The 22,577-nt window shown below is 41.6% G+C and overlaps 1 protein-coding gene across 1 annotated transcript in view; it reads right to left on the bottom strand.

Moving 5' to 3' along the window:
* The window catches only part of LOC124034876 (C-Jun-amino-terminal kinase-interacting protein 1-like), a 90,779-nt gene that overhangs the window by 44,388 nt on the left and 23,814 nt on the right, over positions 1 to 22,577 (bottom strand). Inside the window, exons 3-4 of the mRNA XM_046348283.1 lie at positions 1,105 to 1,269; positions 1,014 to 1,073 (exon numbers count right to left, since the gene is read on the bottom strand). Of these exons, the coding sequence (XP_046204239.1) occupies positions 1,014 to 1,073; positions 1,105 to 1,269 (225 nt within the window). The remainder of the gene's footprint in view (positions 1 to 1,013; positions 1,074 to 1,104; positions 1,270 to 22,577) is intronic.

Raw genomic sequence — 22,577 nt, 5'->3', positions numbered from 1 at the left:
GCCCTATCTTGGCAGGTTTGTTGTGGTGCCATATTCTTTCCATTTTCTTATTAATGGATTTAATGGTGCTCTGTGGGATGTTCAAATTTTCTGATCTTTTTTTATAACCCAACCCTGATCGGTACTTCTCCACAACTTTGTCCCTGACCTGTTTGGAGAGCTCCTTGGTCTTCATGGTACCGCTTGCCCCTTAGTGATGTTGCAGACTCTGGGGCCTTTCAGAACAGGTATGTATATATACAGAAATCATGTGACACTTAGATTGCACACAGCTGGACTTTATTTAACTAATTATGTGACTTCTGAATGTAATTGGTTGCACCAGATCTTATTTAGGGGCATCATAGCAAAGGGGGTGAATACATATGCAGGCACAACTTTTGCTAGGCACTGTATTAAGTGTGTGCCGTCAGGCCCCTACTCTACTACCACATAACCACAACACAAAATCTGTGTTTACGTGTGTGTATAGTGCATATGTTATTGTGTCTTTGCCTATATTTGTTGCTTCACAGTACCCGCTGTTCCATTAGATGTAGCTTTAAGTGTTAAGTGTACATGAGTGTTATTATAGTGAATGACATTGAATGGCACCGACCACCACTGATGCACAGTCACAAGCCTCAGTCACATACATACACACAAAAGAAAAATGGGTACCAAAAACACACTCTCTCTCCTGACAATCCCAGCCATTGTTTTGACCCGCATAACACACTCACAGAGAAAAATAGACATGGTGTCTAGGGGGGTGATATCATCACAGGTTTTCCCCACTGATTTTATACACACATATAGACTAGATACAGTAAAGAATTTCAGCTTTATCCTCACATTCTTATACATATAAATCTATAATTTCATTCTTCCATCCTTCCAGCTCTCAGTATTCACTCAGCTGTCACAAACAGAGGTTAAAAACGAAGAAATAAAAGGGGACAGTGAGTGCAGTCAGCCAGTGAAAGGATGGGAAGAGTACTGAAGGGATAACGGAGGGTTCCTTTTGGACTCACCTGAGTGTGGCACCATGGGGAAAAGGTTAAGGGTTGTGGGTCTCTTAGGGCGGTATATATCCATGGTTACTAGAGGCGGGTCCTCGGTTACTGGCAAGGGTGCTGTGGAAGATGGCTCCTTGGATGACTCATTGTCGTCGCGGTAACCATCGGCCCCGTCAATCAGATCCAAATGGAGCATCTCGGCCTGGAGCTGGCCGACAGCACCCAGCTCTGCCTTCCCCACCACACTATTGTGGCCCCGCCTCACACAGCCCTGCAGGGATTGGACGCAATTCACGACAGTCAGTCCAGAGAGAGCGAAAGGCAACGGAAGATACAAGCAGAGACACACAAAGGGAGACAAAGATTGGGAGAGAGAGAGAGAGAGGAAATGGAACAAGATGAGAAGGTAGAGAGAGGAAGGAGAAAATAGGGGGGATGGGGGATTGAGTTGGCCAATTAGAGGCTGATCTGACATCAGCTTGCACACTGTTACTGCCGATGCTGAGCCACTTATATCAGGGAGAGAAAAATAGAGCGGGAAAGAGCCAAATGGAGAGATCAAGGCAGACACTATTCAGAGCATCAGTTTGTTTGCTGACAGTATCTACATAAATGGATTGATGAACATGAATGCCCCGGGACCACCCATACGTAGAATGTATGCACACATGACTGTAAGTCGCTTTGGATAAAAGCGTCTGCTAAATGGCATATATTATTATTATTATTATTTACTTGTAACATTACTCTTTCTCTGAGGTGCTGGAAATAACTGAAGGTACACACACACACACACACAAACCATACTGTAAAATATTGTACATTCTGGGAAAATGTTGTGGACAGGGAAATAATTGTATTTTTAATAATATGGTAATTCCACCCCACAAAATACAATACTTTTGCATGATATTATTGTTTCTGGCTCATTTACATATTTTGATACGTGCCTTCAAAATGGCTATATTTGTTGCATCTGTTAGTCAGAGTGCAGTACCAGTTTAACTGATAGGAGTGCCTCATCAATTTAAAATGTATAGGGGACAGATTGGAGTGGCAGCAAGTCATGGTTGAGCATTTTGCCATGTACTCTTTGTATGTTGCCGTTTAATCACTGCCGGTTTGGAAGCCTTTGCAAAAATCCCAATGCTGTCAAAATTCTGTGTTTGATGTGTTTTGTATCTTATTGTACAGCTGGTGAAACTAACACTGTAAAAAGTGTAAACATGTTATCAGTGGTATTTCCTGATAGTTGCTGATTGATATTAGTTGCACTCTACACCGGAGTTTCGGCTTACTATGGTGACATCACCATGCTGTAAATTGGTTTATAGACCAAAAACAGTTCAAAATCTCTCTGCCAATAACAGCAAGTTTTCAGTTTTCACATCCCACTCAGATCACTCCCAGAAGGTCCTAGCAAAATCCTTGCTTGAAATTATTTTTTGCTTCACATTTTTGGGGGATATCCATTTCAAATTTCTGACCCACTGGAATTGTGATACAGTGAATTATAAGTGAAATAATTTGTCTGTAAACAATTGTTGGAAAAATGACTTGTGTCATGCACAAAGTAGAATTTTCGCAGCTTTTTGTTAAAAATCGCGCAACATTTCAGCGCCCTGCTACTCATGCCAGGATTATTGTATATGCATATGATTAGTATGTGTGGATAGAAAACACAGATGTTTCTAAAACTGGTTAAATCACGGCTGTGACTATAACAGAACGTGCGTTTGATCACTGAAAATTGAAAAATATATCCATGCGCAACTTTAACCAATTGTTAAAAGTGACCCCCATTAAATGGAGCCGAGGTTGCAATACCTACAGCTTCCACACGATGTCAACAGTCTTGTCATTTGCCTAGGCTTTGTTTCTTGGTCAAACAAAGAAGAGACAGCCCATTTCTTCAGGTCTCCGACCGGATATTTTGATTGAGATTTACCCGGACATTATTTCCAGACGCACAGCTATGGAATATAATTCGCCTCGTGATCAATTTGATCGCCTATTAACGTTTACTAATACCTAAAGTTGCATTAAAGTATTTCGAAGTGTTTTGTGAACGTTTATCGTCAACGTTTTTAATAAAACAAAATGACGTTACGTTAAAAAACGCTAGTTTTTTCGTTGATCACACACTCTTCGTAGATCGATATCTAGGCTATATATGGACCGATTTAATCGAAAAAGACCCAAAATGATGTTTATGGGACATCTAGGAGTGCCAAGAAAGAAGCTCGTCAAAGGTAATGAATGTTTTATATTTTATTTCTGCGTTTTGGTTAGGACCGGCTACCGCAAAATCTGTTGTTTTAGATGAAGTTCCAGTACTTTTGGGTGCATGCTATCAGATAATAGCTTCTCATGCTTTCGCCGAAAAGCATTTTACAAATCTGACTCGGTATCTCGATTCACAACGAGTGTAGCTTTAATTCAGTACATTGTATGTGCATTTTAATGAAAGTTTGAGTTTTATCAAAAACTATACGTGGCGCACTTGAAATTTCCGCTGATTTGATCCCCACAGCGGGAGCACTTCCCTAACAAGTTAATGGAAATCTATTACAGTAAAGTACTTAATTTGTACCCAGAAAGGATTTGATATTGATAGAAAAATGTCTGCATTGGGCCTTTAAGGCCTCGTGAAGTGCAAGGGATATACAAAACAAAATATTGACCAACTCAGTGGTCTTGTGGTTTGAATGTCCACCCTGAGATTGGAAGATTGGGATTTTGATCCCCGGCCGTATTATACCAAAGACTGTAAAAATGGGGCCCAGTGGACCCAAGGCCCTGCGATATGCTAGCATCCTGTCCAGGGGGTGTATTTGTAAACCAAGCTACATACTTATAAACCTGTTAGGGATAGGGCTGACTACTGCCCCCTTTGGAGGAATTGCGTGCCCATAGTAAACAGAAAAATAAAACAAATCTGTCCAAAATTGCTAATATATGCATATAATAATTATTATTGAATAGAAAACACTCTAAAGCTTCTAAAACCGTTCAAATTATGTCTGTATGTAAAGCAGAACTCTCAGGGCAGCCATTCTCCCAAACTCTCTCTTGTCATCAGAAAAGTTGGCCCAACTTTGACGCCATCGCCCCCACCCTTCCCAAGCAGCTACAGACCTGGGAACAGTTTGTATGTCTTCAGCGCGATGTCTGCTTTCAATGGGGCTTGCCATTGTGAGAATTGCGCGTCCACAAGACTTTTGGCGGGCTGAAATCTTCAGGTCATGCGAAAAAATAAGTACTATCATGCGAGCGGACGCTCCAGAGCTCTCTTTCTTCCAGGATTGACCAAACGATGTGGGTGTTTCTGTTCGTGCTAAGGATTGTTTTCCACGTTTATAACATGCTTTAGCTTGATTCTGCACTTAGTTTGACCAGTTTAGTCGACATATAATATGTAATTTTGAAGTTTTGATGTGCATCCACTAGAATTTTGGCTGCATTTCGACCGGAATTTGTCGCGTTTGATAACCTAAAGTCACAGACTTCAAAACCAAACAATGTTTTTGGTAAGTATAACCCCTTCCAGGTCTTCTGATGGAAGAACATCAAAGGTAAGGGAATATTTATGTGGTAAATTTGGGTTTCTGTGGATTCCAAGATGGAGGAGCCATAATGCTAATTTCTGAGCGCTGTCTCATATTATAGCCTAGTGAACGAATTCTGTAACGTTAAAAATAAATGTAACACAGTGGTTGGATTAGGAAGAGGTTTATCTTTCTATATGTGTAGAACATGTATATTTAGTTAAAGTTTATGATGTGTATTGCTTGTTAGCTCCGTCAGATAACGTCTGCTATCATCATTTCTCCGGACATTTGAGTAGCATTTTTTGAACATGCCGTCATTGTAAACAGAAATGTATGGATATAAATAGCATATTATTGAAAAAAACATAAATGTACTCTGTAACATGTTATATTACTGTCATCTGATGAAGATTTCAAAAGGTTAGTGAATTATTTTTCTTTTAGTCCTGCGTTTGTTGATTGCATATTTTGTTCAACTTGGCTATGTAAATTAGCTGTGTCTTCGGTGGTGGTTTGACATAAATATGTGCTATGTTTTCGCCGTAAAACATTTTAGAAATCTGACTTGCTGGGTAGATGAACAAGGTGTTTATCTTTCATTTGAGCCATTGGACTTGTTAATGTGTGGAGGTTAAATATTTCTAAGAATATTTTTGCGTTCCATGCGCCACCGTTCCAGCTGAACGTGGGAGGGGTAGTTCCCAAATGGGAACCATAACCCCCTTCTGGTTATACAGAAACAGGAGAGAGGCTCCTGCTCCTATGAGCCGTTCCGGCTCACACAAGCCAAGGCTAGTGCAAGGCTAAATACTTATTCACTGATATGCTGTAATTAATATGTAAACACCTTACCTGCCAGCCGCCAACCTGCTTGCACCAATCATGTATAATTACAGTAAAATACAAACCCCATCTCCCCTTAATGAATTGAATTAATCTATTCATGAATTCCAATTACAAATGCATTAACTATTTTACAGTATAATACAGTCAATTTGACAGTTTTGTACTGTGTGTAGTTGCTCTGATATTACAGTAGAGGCAGTTAATGGCAAGTAAATTACTGTGAATATTACAGTAACCCCTTTACAGTGTACGTCACTATTATTGTATACACAGTATACACATTTGCGTACAAATAATTATCTAGCATACTGTTAATAAATGTAACAGATTGGGACAGTTGCGGTAGTGTGCCCTTAAGCAGAGCATGTAGTTATCAGGAGTAAGTAAAAGATAAAGAGTTCTTTGCACCCCATCACTGTGAGAATATTTTTCATTTTGTGACACACGTCTTTCAGAGCGCTTTTTGTACCGTGATTTACGCCTGCCTCACTAACGATGCCTTTTGCCTATTCCTTGTCTGTACTTTATCTGATTTCCTGTTATCTACCTATTGCATGATCTCCCAGACTATGTTACCAGCCATTTCCCTGCCTGTACTGTTGCCCTTTTGGACCCCCTGTGTATGACCTTCTGCCTGCCCCTGGACCCAGCTTCCTGCCTCCTCCTGTGTATGACCTTCTGCCTGCCCCTGGACCCAGCTACCTGCCTCCTCCTGTGGTCCTTTCCAAGAAACACCTGCTGCGCCCTGCGCTTGAAACCAACTCTGTCTCCCCTCGTGTCCATTACAGGTAGGGTAACCTCGAGGCATTTATAGGTTATATTCTTCAATAATTAATGGGACAATATTAAGAATTTAAATGACCACTGAACAGCTGTGCCTATCCCAGACTGTAGCTTTAATGATACCGGAAAGAGACACCCAGCGCAGGTGTAATATGTTATGAAGTGGACGCTATTCTGCATCTACAATATATACTCCTATCTCAGAGCTATATACTGTGTGCTTAACCTGGAAGCCAGCCACACCAATGTATCGGAGGAAACACTGTACAGTGCGCCCGGCCCACCACAAGGAATCGCTAGAGCCCGATGGGACAAGGACATCCCAGCCGGCCAAACCCTCCCCTAAACCTAGATGATGCTGTGCCAATTGTGCAGCGCCTCATGGGTCTCCCGGTTGCGGCCGGCTCGAACCAGGGTCAATAGTGACGCCTCTAGAGCTGCTGTGCTGTAGACCGCTGCACCACTTGGGAGGCCTGTATAGGGTCCTATTGAATTACAGTAAATTACTTTCTACTCTACTCTTACAACCACCCCTCACTCCTAGTTCCCTCACTCTATTCGTACCTTGAAGTACCCATAAACAATCGTACTCTGTCTCAATTGAGGGAGCGTCAGACTTTTCCCTCTCTCCATCCTGCTCTCCACACAGTGGTGATCGATATGCCCTCAGGCAGTCGTTCCCCCTTGTTTTATAGTATAAATTATGTGTTGCCCCTTGTTAAAAGCTTTATTGCTAGGAGACCAGGAGCCTTGAAACAGGGCAGGCAGTAGTTGGTGGTGTTCCTGCCTGACTGACTAGATGCGCAGGCATTGCAACAGTTGGTTGATGCAAAAACTGATTGCTATATCCTATGTGGTTAACTGACATCCAGCCGTTGAGAGATCTGGCATGCGTCTGCAATGTAGTTGGTCAGGAACACTGATGATCTTGATGCCTTGCATTGCATTGGCCAATCACCAGTTTTTTGACAAAGACATAATTGGGGACTTGCTTCCATTCGGCCAGAAGAGCTTTCGTGAGGTCGGGCACTGATGTTGGGTGATCAGGCCTGACTCAGAGTCTGCATTCCAATTCAACCCAAAGGTTTTGGATGGAGTTGAGGTCAGGGCTCTGTGCAGGCCAGTCAAGTTTTTCCACACTGATCTCGACAATCCATTTCCTTATGGATCTCGCTTTGTGCACAGGGGCAATGTCATTCTGAAACAGGAAAGGGCCTTCCCCGAACTGTTGCCACAAAGTTGGAACCACAGAATCGTCTAGAATGTAATTGTATGCTGTGGCTTTAGATTTCCCTTCACTGGATCTAAGGGGCCTAGCACACGAAAAACAGCCCCAGACCATTATTCTTCCTCCACCAAACTTTACAGTTGACACTATGCATTAGGGAAGGTAGCGTTCTCCTTGCATCCACCAAACCCAGATTCATCCGTCGGACTGTCAGATGGTGAAGCGTGATTCATCACGCCAGAGAATGTGTTTCCACTGATCCAGAGTCCAATGGTGGTGAGGTTTACACCACTCCAGACAATGCTTGGCATTGCTCATGGTGATCTTAGGCTTATGTGCGGCTGCTCGTCCATGGAAACCAATTTAATTAAGCTCCTGACGAAAGGTTATTGTACTGACGATGCTTCCAGAGGCAGCTTCAGCACTCGGCGGTCCCGTTTGTGTGGCCTACCACTTCGTGGCTAAGCCATTTTTTTTCGTAAACCTTTCCAATTAACAGCTAGGGCAGAAATTTGATGGAAAGGTGGTATCCTATGATGGTTCCACGTTGAAAGTCACTGATCTCTTCAGCAAGGTAATTCTACTGACAATGTTTATCTATGGAGATTGCATGGCTGTATGCCTGATTTTAAACACCTGTCAGCAACGGGTGTGTCACGACTTCTGCCGATGTCGTTGCCTCTCCTTGTTCGGGCGGTGCTCGGCGGTCGACGTCACCGGTCTTCTAGCCATCATCGATCCATTTTTCATTTTCCATTGGTTTTGTCTTGTCTTCCCACACACCTGTTTTCAATCCCATCCATTACCTGTTGTGTATCTAACCCTCTGTTGCCAATCATGTCTTTGTCAGAGATTGTTTATTGTCAGTGTAGTGTTTATTTGTATAGGTGTGCGACAGGTCTTCGTACCCATATTTCTTTATATTCATTTTTCTTATTAGTGTTATGGAGCATGTTACTTGGACATTTATTAAAAGACTCCATTTTACACTTCGTTTGACTCTCCTGCGCCTTACTTCCCACCTATACACACGTCTCTGACAGGGTGTGGCTGAAATAGCCGAATCCGCCAATTTGAAGGGCTGTCCATGTAGTGCATCCTGTATGTGTATGACCAAACACAAGCTACATAGGGAAGGTTTATCTTCATAATGCTAGAAGGTTTTTGACATAGAAGATACCAGTTCTATTATGAACTGGGTGGTTCGAGTCCTAAATGGTGTTTGGCTGATAGTCGTGGTATATCAGACCGTAAACCACAGGTATGACAACACATTTCTTTGTACTGCTCTAATTACGTTGGTAACCAGTTTATAATAGCAATAAGGCGTATTTGGGGTTAGTGGTATATGGCCAATAGACCACTAATATACCACGGCTAAAGGCTGTATCCAAGCACTCTGCGTTGCGTCGTACATAAGAAGCGTGTTCCAATGCTGCATATATTTTCAGCAGTGAAGTGTGCAGTAGATGAGAGAACTGTTGCCTCTGTGTTTTGGTTGGCTCATGCACACCCACATTCCACCAATACCCCCCTCCCTCACTCCTCCATCGCCCCCCCCTCCCATGTCCCTCCTTCTCTTCATCTTCTCTGCTCCCTCCATCCTCCCTCCCTCATCTCTGCTCTCTCTCTCATATTCTCTCTGTCATCTCCCCTCCCTTCATGTTGATGTTTATTCTAAAACAAGAGGTCTCTCTTAGGAGTAACAAGTCAGCTGTTTGTCCTCTCAGCAGTGTGTGTGTGTTCAGGAATGATGTAGAGAAAGTACATGTAATTACTCTGTCTCACAGCCTGATTCAGCCCTGACATTTTATATTGAGTAAAGGCTTACTCACACACCCACATGTGCTTGCACAACAATAATTATACAGAATTTTAAAATGCAATCAACTTAGTAGAAAGTTAGGGACTTTGAGCTCATCAATAAAGTCAATGCTCGCACTTCACAGGCATAGCTTCGAGGAGGAGTGTGTGTGTGTGAGCATTTTTCATTGTTTGTTGGATGTGTTTCAATTAAAAATATCTACAGTCGGAAGTTTACATACACTTAGGTTGGGGTCATTAAAACTTGTTTTTCAACCACTCCACAAATTTCTTGTTAACAAACTATAGCTTTGGCAAGTCGGTTAGGACATCTACTTTGTGCATGACAAAAGTCATTTTTCCAACAATTGTTTACGGACAGATTATTTCATTTATAATTTACTGTATCACAATTCCAGTGGGTTAGAAGTTTACAAACACTAAGTTGACTGTGCCTTTAAACAGCTTGGAAAATTCCAGAAAATGATGTCATGGCTTTAGAATTTTCTGATAGGCTAATTTACATAATTTGAGTCAATTGGGGGTGTACCTGTGTACCTAAAAATCCCTTAGGGGGAAAAAATATAAATCTGATTCGTCTTTGGGAGAAATTTCCAAACACCTGAATGTACCACGTTCACCTGTACCATCAATAGTACGCAAGTACAACACCATGGGACCACACAACCCTCAGACCACTCAGGAAGGAGATGTGTTCTGTCCCCTAGAGATGAACGTACTTTGGTGTTCGAAAAGTGCAAATCAATTCCAAAATAACAGCAAAGGACCTTGTGAAGATGCTGGAGGAAACCGGTACAAAATATCTATATCCACAGTAAAACGAGTCCTGTATCAACATAATCTGAAAGGCCACTCAGCAAGGAAGACGCCGCTGCTCCAAAACCGCCATAAAAAGCCAGACTACGGATTGCAACTGCACATGGGGAAAAAGATCATACTTTTTGGAGAAATGTCCTCTGGTCTGATGAAACATAAATAGAATGGTTTGGCCATAATGACCATCGTTATGTTTGGAAGAAAAAGGGGGAGGCTTGCAAGCCGAGGAACACCATTTCAACCATGAAGCACATAGGTGGCAGCATCATGTTGTGCTTTGATGTCTGAGGGACTGGTGCACTTCACAAAATAGATGTCTTCAGGAGGAAGGAAAATTACGTGGATATATTGACGCAACATCTCAAGACATCAGTCAGGAAGTTAAGTCAATTATTTCGATCAATGTTGAGCTCACCCGTGATGCAGCCTGGTGCGCTCTATTCCAGCTCCTCGCATTTGCTGGGCTAGAATGGGCATCCAGCCAGGATGGATGGTGCCGGCTCAGCGCTCCTAGTCTCCAGTACACCTCCTTGGACCAGGAAATCTGCGTACTGGGTCTCCGGTACGTCTGCAAAGCCAAGTCCGTCCTCTGCTATTGCCCCGCACTTGCTGGGCTCAAGTCAGCATTGTGCCAGCTCTACACTCCAGATCTCCAGTGCGCCTCCATAGTCCAGAGCTTCTGGCGATGTTTCACAGTCCGGAACCTCCAACGACGGGCCACAGTCCGGAACCTCCAACGAAAGCCAGAGTCCGGAACCTCCAATGACCGGCCACAGTCCGGAACCTCCAACGACGGTCCCCAGCCAGGGGTCTCCAGCGACGGTCCCCAGCCCGGGTTCCCCAGCGACTGTACCCAACCCGGGGTCTCCAGCGAATGTCCACAGCCCGGGGTCTCCAGCGACGGTCCCCAGTCCGGGCTTTCCAGCGACGGTCCCCAGTACGGGGTCTCCAGCGACGGTCCCCAGTACGGGGTCTCCAGCGACGGTCCCCAGCCCGGGGTCTCCAGCAACGGTCCCAAGCCCGGGTTCTCCAGCATCTGTACCCAGCCCGGGGTCTCCAGCATGTGTCCCCAGTCCGGGGTCTCCAGCGACGGTCCCCAGTCCGGGGTCTCCAGCGACGGTCCCCAGTCCGGGGTCTCCAGCGATGGTCCCCAGTCCGGGGTCTCCAGCGACGGTCCCCAGTCCGGGGTCTCCAGCGACGGTCCCCAGTCCGGGGTCTCCAGCGACGGTCCCCAGTCCGGGGTCTCCAGCGACAGTCCCCAGTCCTGGGTCTCCAGCGACGGTCCCCAGTCGCTTGTCTCCAGCGACGGTCCCCAGTCCCGGGTCTCCGGCGACGGTCCCCAGTCCCGGGTCTCCAGCGACGTTCCCCAGTCCCGGGTCTCCAGCGACGGTCCCCAGTCCCGGGTCTCCGGCGAAGGTCCCCAGCCCGGGGTCTCCGGCGACGGTCCCCAGTCCGGGGTCTCCGGCGACGGTCCCCAGTCCGGGGTCTCCGGCGACGGTCCCCAGTCCGGGGTCTCCGGCGACGGTCCCCAGTCCGGGGTCTCCGGCGACGGTCCCCAGTCCCGGGTCTCCGGCGACGGTCCCCAGTCCCGGGTCTCCGGTGACGGTCCCCAGTCCCGGGTCTCCAACGACGGTTCCCAGTCCGGGGTCTCCAACGATGGTTCCCAGTCCGGGGCCTCCGGCGATGATCTGCAGTCCCGAGCCTCCGGCGATGATCCATGGTCAGTTTCAACAAAGGCGGAGGGATCAGTGTAAGGAGGTGGGGCTGCGTCCAGAACCGGAGCCGCCACCAAGGGTAGATGCCCACCCGGACCCTCCCTATTAGGTTCAGGTTCTGTTTTCTTTATATTTTGGTTAGGTCAGGGTGTGACGAGGGTGGATTTGCTAGTTTTTGTATTGTCTAGTGTTTTGTATGTCTAGCGGTTTTGTAGGTCTAGGTAATTTGTATGTCTATGGTGGCCTGATATGGTTCCAAATCAGAGGCAGCTGTTTATCGTTGTCTCTGATTGGGGATCATATTTAGGTAGCCATTTTCCCTTTTGTGTTCGTGGGTTCTTGTCTCATTTGTATAGCTTCACGTGTCATCTTGTTATTTTTGTTAGTTTGGTATAATAATAAAGAATGAACACATACCACGCTGTGCATTGGTCCGATTCATACGACGAACGTGACTCAGTGCATTCGGAAAGTGTTCAAAACCCTTCATTTTTTCACAAATTTTGTTACGATACAGCCTTTTTCTAAAATGGACCCCAAAAATCCTCATCAATCTACACCCAATACACCAATAATATTCAATATATTCTAAAATAAGTTAATATTTTCTCGAAATAGGCATGCAATAATTGATGAGACAACCCATATTCAAGAATAGTGTAGGAAAATAATCCCATCTAAAAACATTTTATAGCGAAAACATTTCATTTTTTTACATTTTTGCACATTTATAAAACATTACAAACAGAAATACCTGCTTTACATAAGTATTCAAACCCTTTATTGTTTTATTTAGACAGGTAACAGTTTATCATCCAGTCAGGTCCATGTCGCCTCTGTTTCTAAGATACAGTAATGAAATAATCTGATTATCCAGCAATCTTCACTTCTTCTTGTGTAATACAGCGGGTGTTTCTCAAAATGCATACTACTCCAAGCACACAAATTGGAGCATGCAAACAGTTGGAGTATGAATCCAAATTAAATTATGCGAAACGGAGCACATAGGGCATTTCTCCGATGCGTACTTCATTTCTACACATTTTGAAGCGTGCATCGATGGCGTCCGTTGTCAAGCTAGCCTGCGATCTATGACACTACTGTGGGTATTCTAGACAGTTAAACATGCCTAAATGAACACCATGTATTTATTAACCTATCAAGATAATCCACTGTAGTCAGGAAACATATAAGATGTGAATTGACAACAATTCATTCCAGTCAGAGTTTATTTCATGTTCATTTAGGCATCTTTAACTGGCTAGAATACCCACAGTAGTGACATAGATAGCATTCTAACTGACGAAGAATTTGTAGCCAACGTTGGCCATTGCATACTTTGATTTAGACTCCGACCGTTGTACGCCAAAATGTATGTGCTCGGCCTAGCGCACAATGGCATGCCCATTGATGAGTCATCAAGCTCCCCACTGGGCACTAACTGGTTTTAAATCAACATTGTTTCAACATCATTTCTCAATGTATGGAATCTGCATGTAAAATACAATTGATTTGATCTTCAACATTATATCCACTATCAGAAAAAGAACAACAGGCTGGGCTGCACCTCGTACTGGAGAATTTATCCCTTTGGTCACCCATCCAACATTTCAACCAAATCCAGCTTAGCTTTGATATTTGTCACTGACTACTACCAATGTTCTATAGTGAGAGTAATCGTTGAGCGATCTCCACTTAAAAACTGTTGTTATCAAAGTCCTTCCAAATGGTACTCTCTCAAAGTGCTAGTTAATAATTATTAACAATAATTTAAGCTTTTAGCTTAAAACACTTGCATGTACCGACATTTGTTTTTTCGTGACACTGCATGAATTATAACTGTCCTGTTGACGGGATGCCGATCCCTAAGAATCAATGGCTGATTCAATAGCTGATTCTGAATCTCTGCTTAATACATGTATCACTAGCCACTTTAACTATGCCACTTTGTTTACTTTGTCTACATACTCATCTCATATGTATATACTGTACTCGATACCATCTACTGTATGCTGCTCTGTACCATCACTCATTCATATATCCTTATGTACATATTCTTTATCCCCTTACACTGTGTATAAGACAGTAGTTTTGGAATTGTTAGTTAGATTACTTGTTGGTTATCACTGCATTGTCGGAACTAGAAGCACAAGCATTTCGCTACACTCGCATTAACATCTGCTAACCATGTGTATGTGACAAATAACATTTGATTTGATTTGATATTCTCTGGCTGCCCTCTGTTGAGGACGGGTCTGAGCTGCACAGTGTTCTGGTGTTAAGACACACTATAGTCCTTTTTAAATAGATTCAGGTTTTCACCCCCAACCTCCTCATCAATGACCTCTAGTGGGTCAAGTTTCAATCCCACCACAGATTTTAGAATAAATTCCAAGGTTTGTAAGGTTATTCAGTACTAAATTAATTTCAAGCAAATGCCTGTGCCAGTCTACGACTTTAACCCTGAGTTGATTTAAAATATCCATGGTTGCTTTGTGGTTAAACCTTTGCTTGAAACTCATATAGGACTGGGTAACCTTACAGAGAGCTTATCATTCATTCTAAAATCATGAGAACTTCTATACTGTAAAGTCCATTCAACATAGGGGGTGACTTGTTAAGTCATTTGTGTTCCATGCATCTATCTTGCCATATTGCAAAGGATTCAGATACTTATGCACACAATACATTTCCGCTTTCTACGGAAGCCCTGAAGCCCAAGGCAACAAGAATTTGGAAAACGTACACTCTTGGAATTATCTCGTTTGAATTCATTCAAACGAGATAGTATCTTGTTTAAATTACTTATTATCTCATTTGAACGACTTAACCCATTACAGTCTAAGCTGGGGAGGGGTTCTACTAAGCTATAAATAATTGTTTTAAGATGGTCATATTAAGTATCATTTTGCTATTTGATTTAGATTAAATGATTTTTTTATTTATTTTATGACCCCTTAAAGTATAAAATATAATATGAAAACATGATTAGCTTTTTTAAATGTATTTGGCCTTATTGCTATTAGCCCATACAAATTAAGTATTCAGACCCCTTGACTTCTTCCACATTTTGCAAATGGGTCTGAATATTTATGTAAAAAAGGTATTTCTGTTTTTCATTTTTAAAACATTTACTAAAAATAATTTGTCCTCGTTTGCAACAAAACCGAGTTCCAAACTGCCTCTGGAAGCAAAATCAGCACAATAACTGTTTGTCAGGAGCTTCATGAACTGGGTTTCCTTGGCCGTGCAGCCACATACAAGCCAAAGATCACCATCCGCCTTGCCAAGCGTCTGCTGGAATGGTGTAAAGCTCACTGCCATTGGACTGTGCAGCAGTGGAAACCTGTTCTCTGGAGTAATGCCTTCATGCTTCACCATCTGGCAGTCCAACGGACTAATCTGGGTTTGACAGATGACTGGAGAATGCTACCTGCCCAAATGAACAGTACCAACTGTAAAGTTTGGTGGAGGAGGAATAATGGTCTGTGGACGTTTTTCATGCTAAGCCCATTAGATATTCTATTTCAAATAGCACCGATGATCGCAACCTACTAATTTGATGATAAGCATAAAAAATGTTTTGGAAAGCATCCTCGAAAAGGGGTGCAGGAGACTGAGGACCATGCGTAATGAATGGATTTAGTGGACGGGTTGCAAAATAAATCCTAGCATGGCAGGGATCAATAGATTTATAGCCTCATGCCATAATAGCAATAATAATAATAAAAAGTGCAAGCGGAGTTCAGCTGTGTGCCCAGTGCCACCATCAGGACACATTGCCCTAGGATGAGCAATTGGCGTCAGCTAAAGGAGATCCCAATAATATTCTAAATTCTGTACCGTTTACCACGCTTGCCAAAATTAGAACTCAACATTGAACAGGTCATACAATATAATGTTTTTGAGTTATTTTGAACCTTTTTTTATAATGATGTTGACGACTTTAAACTTTTACTGCAGTGTCACACAGAGTGTTCCTTGGTAGTCTTCTAGTTTGAAACAAAAGTATACAGTACACCTCACACACATGGTTATGGGCGTAAAAAAGCTTACACTCCTGTACCATGTCAGATATGTAATGTAACAGTTGAAATGTATTCAATTTTGAGTTTGCATCCCAATATTATAATAACTCAAAAACATTATATTGTGTGACCTGTTCGATGTTGAGTTCTAATTTTGGCAAGCGTGTACATCACAGAAGACTGAAATATAACAAAACGTTTTGACATAGAAACATCAGATTTTCGGCTATTAAAAAAAATATGTTGATTTAACTAAGAAATTGTGAAAAATATGAGTAACCTTCCACCCATGAGGCCACTAGGCCATTTGACAACAGGAAAGGGTATATTGGTAAGTTTCAGCTCTGAACCCATGTCATTAAACACAATTTTCCAGGTCTCTGGCTCAAACAATATGGCTGCTATGAGCAAATGAGCTTTAACTAGACTCATATCCATGAGCATGTGTCCCAAATTTCATCATTCTGATCAAAAAGATCAAGAGATATAAACATGTGCCTGTCATAGAGCAACTGCGTAGTCGATCTGAATAGGTGCTCGAACATGTTGAGTCTTCACAGGTGTTTGAAACGTGTACCAAGTTTTGTAAGAATACGAATATCCCTGACAGATTAACATGCATTTATATGCCAGAACACGCACATATGAATGCTTATTGTCAACAGCGGCCATGTTGTTTTAAGCACTAGTCTGGAAAATGTTTTGTTGAGAGAACTTTGCCACATATAACGTTTCATACAGATCTGTTATACAATGCCAGATGAATGGTATTTTAAGTGTTTTTCACAAAATTCAAAATGGAAGAAAATCCATCATGGAAGACCTTATGGATTCAAAGGCAAATTTGTTCCTTGTGATGAGATGGACATTTATACCGCATGTTGTGACTCAAACAGTGTCAAGGTTGTGACCTTTCAAAGTTTGCCTTTTCAACCGCTTGTTATAGCGCCACTATGTGGTCAACTGGCCCTTGACCATCCTGCTAGGTTGCACCCTCCTAAGCCTTACCATCTCATGGGAATTTGCATTTGAATTTGGCCTTTACGGTGCTTGAGAATGCCTAATAATAATGAATGCCAACAAATACAATAGGTAATAGTAATAAACGATTACTACCTTACCATTCTGTGCAGGCTGACGCAAGCAAATTAGACAATTTCAAATCAAAATCAAATTTGATTTGTCACATGTGCCGAATGCAACAGGTGTAAACCTTACAGGGAAATGCTTACATACAAGCCCTTAACATATTACCTCAATTACCTCAACTAACCGGTGCTCCCGCACATTGACTCTGTACTGGTTCCCCCTGTATATAGCCACACTTGTTATTTTTCTGCTGCTGTTGAATTATTTCTTACTTTTATTATCTATTTTTTATTTAACACTTATTTTTTCTTGTTAAAACTGCTTAAAGCATTGTTGGTTAAAATAAGGCTAGGTGTCCCGCTGGAGTGTGCGCAATTCAAATAATATCCATCATTTTTATGATTATTTAAACATTTAGGTACATACAAGTGTCTTCTATCGGTTCAGGAAATGGGTATAGGACGCTAGCATCCCACCTCGCCAACAGCCAGTGAAATTGCAGGGCGCCAAGTTCAAAACAACAGAAATCTCAATTAAAATTCCTCAACCATACAAGTATTTTACACCTTTTTAAAGATACACTTCTCGTCAATCCAACCACAGTGTCCGATTTCAAAGATATCATTATGTTAGGTTAGCAACTAGTCACAGAAAGCATTCAGCCATTTTCCAACCAAAGAGAGGAGTCACAAAAAGCAGAAATCTAGGTCAAATTAATCAGTAACCTTTGACAATCTTCATCAGATGACACTCCCAGCACAATACATGTATGTTTTGTTCGATCAAGTTCATATTTATATCCAAAAACCTCAGTTTACATTGGCGCCATGTTCAGGAATGCCTCCAAAACATCCGGAGAAATTGCAGAGACCCACATCAAATAACAGAAATACTCATCATAGACTTTGATGAAAGATACATGTTTTACATAGAATTAAAGACAAACTTGTTCTTAATGCAACCGCTGTGTCAGATTTTTTAAAAAGCTTTACGGCAAAAGCACAATATTCAATCATCTGAGAACAGTGTTAAGCCACAAAAGCAAGCCATACAGTTACCCGCCAAATTGTGGAGTCAACAAAAGTCATAAATAGCATTATAAATCTTCACTTACCTTTGCTGATCTTCGTCGGAATGCACTCCCAGGACTCCCACTTCCACAAGAAATGTTTGTTTTGTTTGATTACATCCAAATTTATGTCCAAATACCTCCGCTTTTTTCGCGTGTTTAGTTCACTATTCCAAAGGCACAATGCGTGAGCGCAAAATCCAGCCGAAAAGTCAAAAGAGGTCCATTACAGTTTGTAGAAACATGTCAAACAATGTTTACAATCAATCCTTAGGGTCTTTTTATAATACATCTTCAATAATATTCCAACTGGACAGTAGCGTATTCATTACAGAGGAAAAATAAGTAACGGCTGTCGAGGAATTATCAGAATTTGTTGGTAACATTTGTAAGATGTTTAATATTCATCAAATGTGTGTAAGTTACATCTCATAAGAATGTATTTTGTTGTACTATAGTGGTGGCCATTGGCAGTTATCTGTTCTATGTCAGGACTAAGTTGCATGGGCCGCTGAGAGGGGAGAGGTCAAAGTGTCATCATGTGTAAACATATCTTTTACTCCCTACCCTTCCCAGTGGGGAAAGGAGGGTTTGCAGTGTCTGGAATCATTCTATGCTCCCTCTTATGTTGTTTCTATCTTAACCTATAGCCTCACCCCCTCTCCGCGAGTTTGTCCAGGAGTTTGTATTTAGAGTGGGTTGTATATAAATGACAATTTGATATATGCTTGTTGATATGGAAGAATTGGTTTATGGTTCTGGGGTTTGGGAAAGGAGACAAAGCTGAACGATTAATTATGTCTATGCTATCTGACGATGTGTGTCTTTGCTATTAAAAGGAACTCAGTTGCATTGTAAGGGGACTCTCAGAAAATTCACTAGGAGACACTGAATTTATCTGAGAGTCACATGATTGTGATAAGAGCTCATATAATTAAAGATGGACTTTTATAACTAACTCTGACGTGTGTGTGTGTGGTTTGCTCCCATGATTAGGTAAATAGAGAACATTTCCACGACACAGCGCACCCGTGTGACCACGCAGTAAACAACTGTTGGAGGAAATTATAGTTGAAATGATTCATTATGTATACATTTAAATTGGAACCATTAATTTTAATACTATTATGTTGTGGTATGAAATGTATGGGTTTTTGGTTAAACTAGGACTGAAAATGTAGGTAAAACAAATGAATTGTCTGTACCTTGCGGATTTAAGGGAGAAGGAGGGTATTTCTCTTCAGACAGATAAGATTGTTCTTGGATGTTCCATTAGTGGAGAAGAGTATATCTTTTAGACAGATTGGAATGTTTGCTTTATGAGGGAAATAGGAGACAATCTCCAGACCTGAAGACACTATTGTATGGATCGGAGAAAGTGTGAGAACTGATGACGTCATTTTTATCTTCTCTTTAAAATGTAATGTTCTTTGTATTTTGGGCCAGTACTCACGAAGAATAAATGCTGAACTTGTTTTTAAGACTGGTCTCTCGCTATTTCATGCAAATGATAATCCTACAAATTATTATGAAATAGATAGAGTGTGAATTTGGTTTTGGCTACAAAACATATAGGAATTTAGAATTCCTCTAACAACAACTGATTGGCCTCAGCCTAGTCCACTTGTTGAAACAGCTCTTATTCGACACCCTTCCACAATAGAAGCATCAAACAACCTTATAAAGACTGTTGACATCTGCTGGAAGCCTTGGGAAGTGCAATCTGGCCCCATAGACACAGCATATTGGACAGGCAATCACTAAAATGAAACTACAAAACTCAGATTTCCCACTTCCTGGTTAGATTTGTCTCAGGTTTTCACCTGCCATATGAGCACTGTTATACTCACAGACAACATTCAAACAGTTTTAGAAACTTCAGAGTGGTTTCTATCCATTTCTATACTTCTAATAATATGCATATATTAAAACCTGTTAAGCCTACCCCCTACTTTTTCGAAAATTCTGTTAAAAATCGCGCAACATTTCAGCGTCCTGCTACTCATGCCAGGAATATAGTATATGCATATGATTAGTATGTGTGGATAGAAAACACTCGGACGTTTCTAAAACTGGTTAAATCACGGCTGTGACTATAACAGAGCCTGTGTTTCATCGAAAAGCTCAAGAAAATCTGATCACCGAAAACTGGTAAAAATATCCATGCGCCACTTGCATGTATTGTCTATGGGAAACCAAATTACATGGGGCTGAGATTGCAAGTCCTACAGCTTCCAGACGATGTCGCCAGTCTTGTCAATTGCCTGGGCTTTGTTTCTTGGTCAAACGAGTAAGAGAGAGCCCATTTCTTCCGGTCTCCGACATGATGTTTTGGCAGAGAACTTTCCGACCATGATTTTAAGACGTGGAGCTATTGAATACACATCACCCCGTGATTAATTTGATAGATTATTAACGTTTACTAATACCTAAAGTTGAATTACAAAAGTATTTCGTAGTTTTTGTGAAAGTTTATCGTCCAATTTTTTTAAATGACGTTGCGTTTTAAAACGGTCTTTTTTCCTGTATCACACACTTTTCATAGATCGATATTTAGGGTATATATGGACCGATTTAATCGAAAGAAATACCCAATAGTGATGTTTATGGGACATCTAGGAGTGCCAACAAATAAGATCGTCAAAGGTAATGAATGTTTTATATTTTATTTCTGTGTTTTGTGTAGCGCCGGCTATGCTAATTCTTTTGTTTACGTCCCCTTCTTGTATTTCGGGGTGTGTCATGCTATCAGAGAATAGCTTCTCATGCTTTTGCCGAAAAGCATTTTAAAACTCTGACTTGTTGGCTGGATTCACAACGAGTGTAGCTTTAATTCAGTACCCTGCATGTGTGTTTTAATGAACGTTTGAGTTTTAACGAGTGCTATTAGCATTTAGCGTAGCACATTTGCATTTCCAGATGGCTAGATGGGATGCCTGTGTGTCGAGTGGAGTTAAGAGGTTAACATCTGGGACACAGTAGCAGGCAGTTTACTCTGGGCACCTTATTCATCCAAGCTACTCAATACTGCCCCCCTGTCACCAAGACGTTAAAAGCTTAAATTCTTGTTAATCTAACCTCACTGTCCGATTTACAGTAGGCTTCACAGCGAAAGCATACCATGCGATTGTTTTTGAACGGCACCCCACATCAAAATATTTTTCCACCGGCACAGGTTTCATAAATTCACAAATAGTGGTTAACTTGTTATGGCTGCAATCCAAATACCGGGATCGATATGACAACTATCAGTGAAAATAGAGGGCGCCAAATTCAAACCACAGAAATCTCATAATTCCAATTCCTAAAACATACATGTGTTTTATATAATTTTAAAGCTATTCTCGTTGTTAATCTCACCAAAGGGTCCGATTTCAAAGCACTTCAAACGATTATGTTAGTTCTCCACCAAACCACAATATGCACAGCCATTTTCCAGCAAAATATAGCATTCACAAAAAGCATAAATAAAGATAAAATGAATCACTAACCTTGAATTATCTTCATCAGATGACACTCATAGGACTTCCTGTTACACAATACATGCATGTTTTGTTTGATAAAGTTCATATTTATATTTAAAAAATCTGAGTTTACATTGGCTCGTTAGATTCACTTGTTCCAAAAATATCAAGTGATTTTGAAGAACTGAAAACTGCTGTTCACAAATGCTCTGCATCCAACCTCACTGAGCTCGAGCTGTTTTGCAAGTAGGAATGGGAAAAAAAATCATTCTCTCGATGTGCAAAACTGATAGAGACATACCCCAAGCGACTTACAGCTGTAATCGCAGCAAAAGGTGGTGCTACAAAGTATTAACTTAAGGGGGCTGTCACGCCTTGGTCATTGTATTTTGTGTTTTTGTTATATGTTTGGGTAGGCCAGGGTGTGACATGGGTTTATATGTTGTGTTTCGTATTGGGGTTTGTATTATTTGGGATCGCGGCTGATTAGGGGTGTGGTATAGGCTTGGCTGCCTGAGGCGATTCTCAATTAGAGTCAGGTGCTTATCGTTGTCTCTGATTGGGACCCGTATTTAGGCAGCCTGAGTTTCGCTTTGTATTTCGTGGGTGTTTGTTCCTGTCTTTGTGTAGTAGTCACCAGATAGGCTGTAATAAGTTTCACGTTCCGTTCTGTTGTTTTTGTATTTAGTATTTCAGTTATTTCATGTACCGCGATTCAGTTCATTAAAGTCATGAGTAACCAACACGCTGCATTTCGGTCCGACTCTCTTCTTTCAACAGACGAACGCTGTTACAGGGGCTGAATACTTTTGCACGCCCAATTTTTCAGTTTTTGATTTGTTATAAAAGTTTGAAATATCCAATAAATGTCGTTCCACTTCATGATTGTGTCCCACTTGTTGTTGATTCTTCACAAAAAAATACAGTTTTATATCTTTATGTTTGAAGCCTGAAATGTGGCAAAAGGTCGCAAAGTTCAAGGGGGCCGAATACTTTCGCAAGGCACTGTATACCTCTCCTTAATGCAACCGCTGTGACAATTTTTTTTAAGTTTGCGGAAAAAGCAACCCATGCAATAATTTGAGACGGCGCTCAGAACAGTAGCCAAATTAGCCTCCAAGTTGGAGTCAACAGAAACCAGGAAATACATGATAAATGTTTCCTTA

Source organism: Oncorhynchus gorbuscha, linkage group LG05 (assembly GCF_021184085.1).
Source record: "Oncorhynchus gorbuscha isolate QuinsamMale2020 ecotype Even-year linkage group LG05, OgorEven_v1.0, whole genome shotgun sequence".
Lineage (NCBI taxonomy): Eukaryota > Metazoa > Chordata > Actinopteri > Salmoniformes > Salmonidae > Oncorhynchus > Oncorhynchus gorbuscha.
Note: the sequence above shows the minus strand (reverse complement) of the source record. Positions and strands in the feature narration are given on the sequence as shown.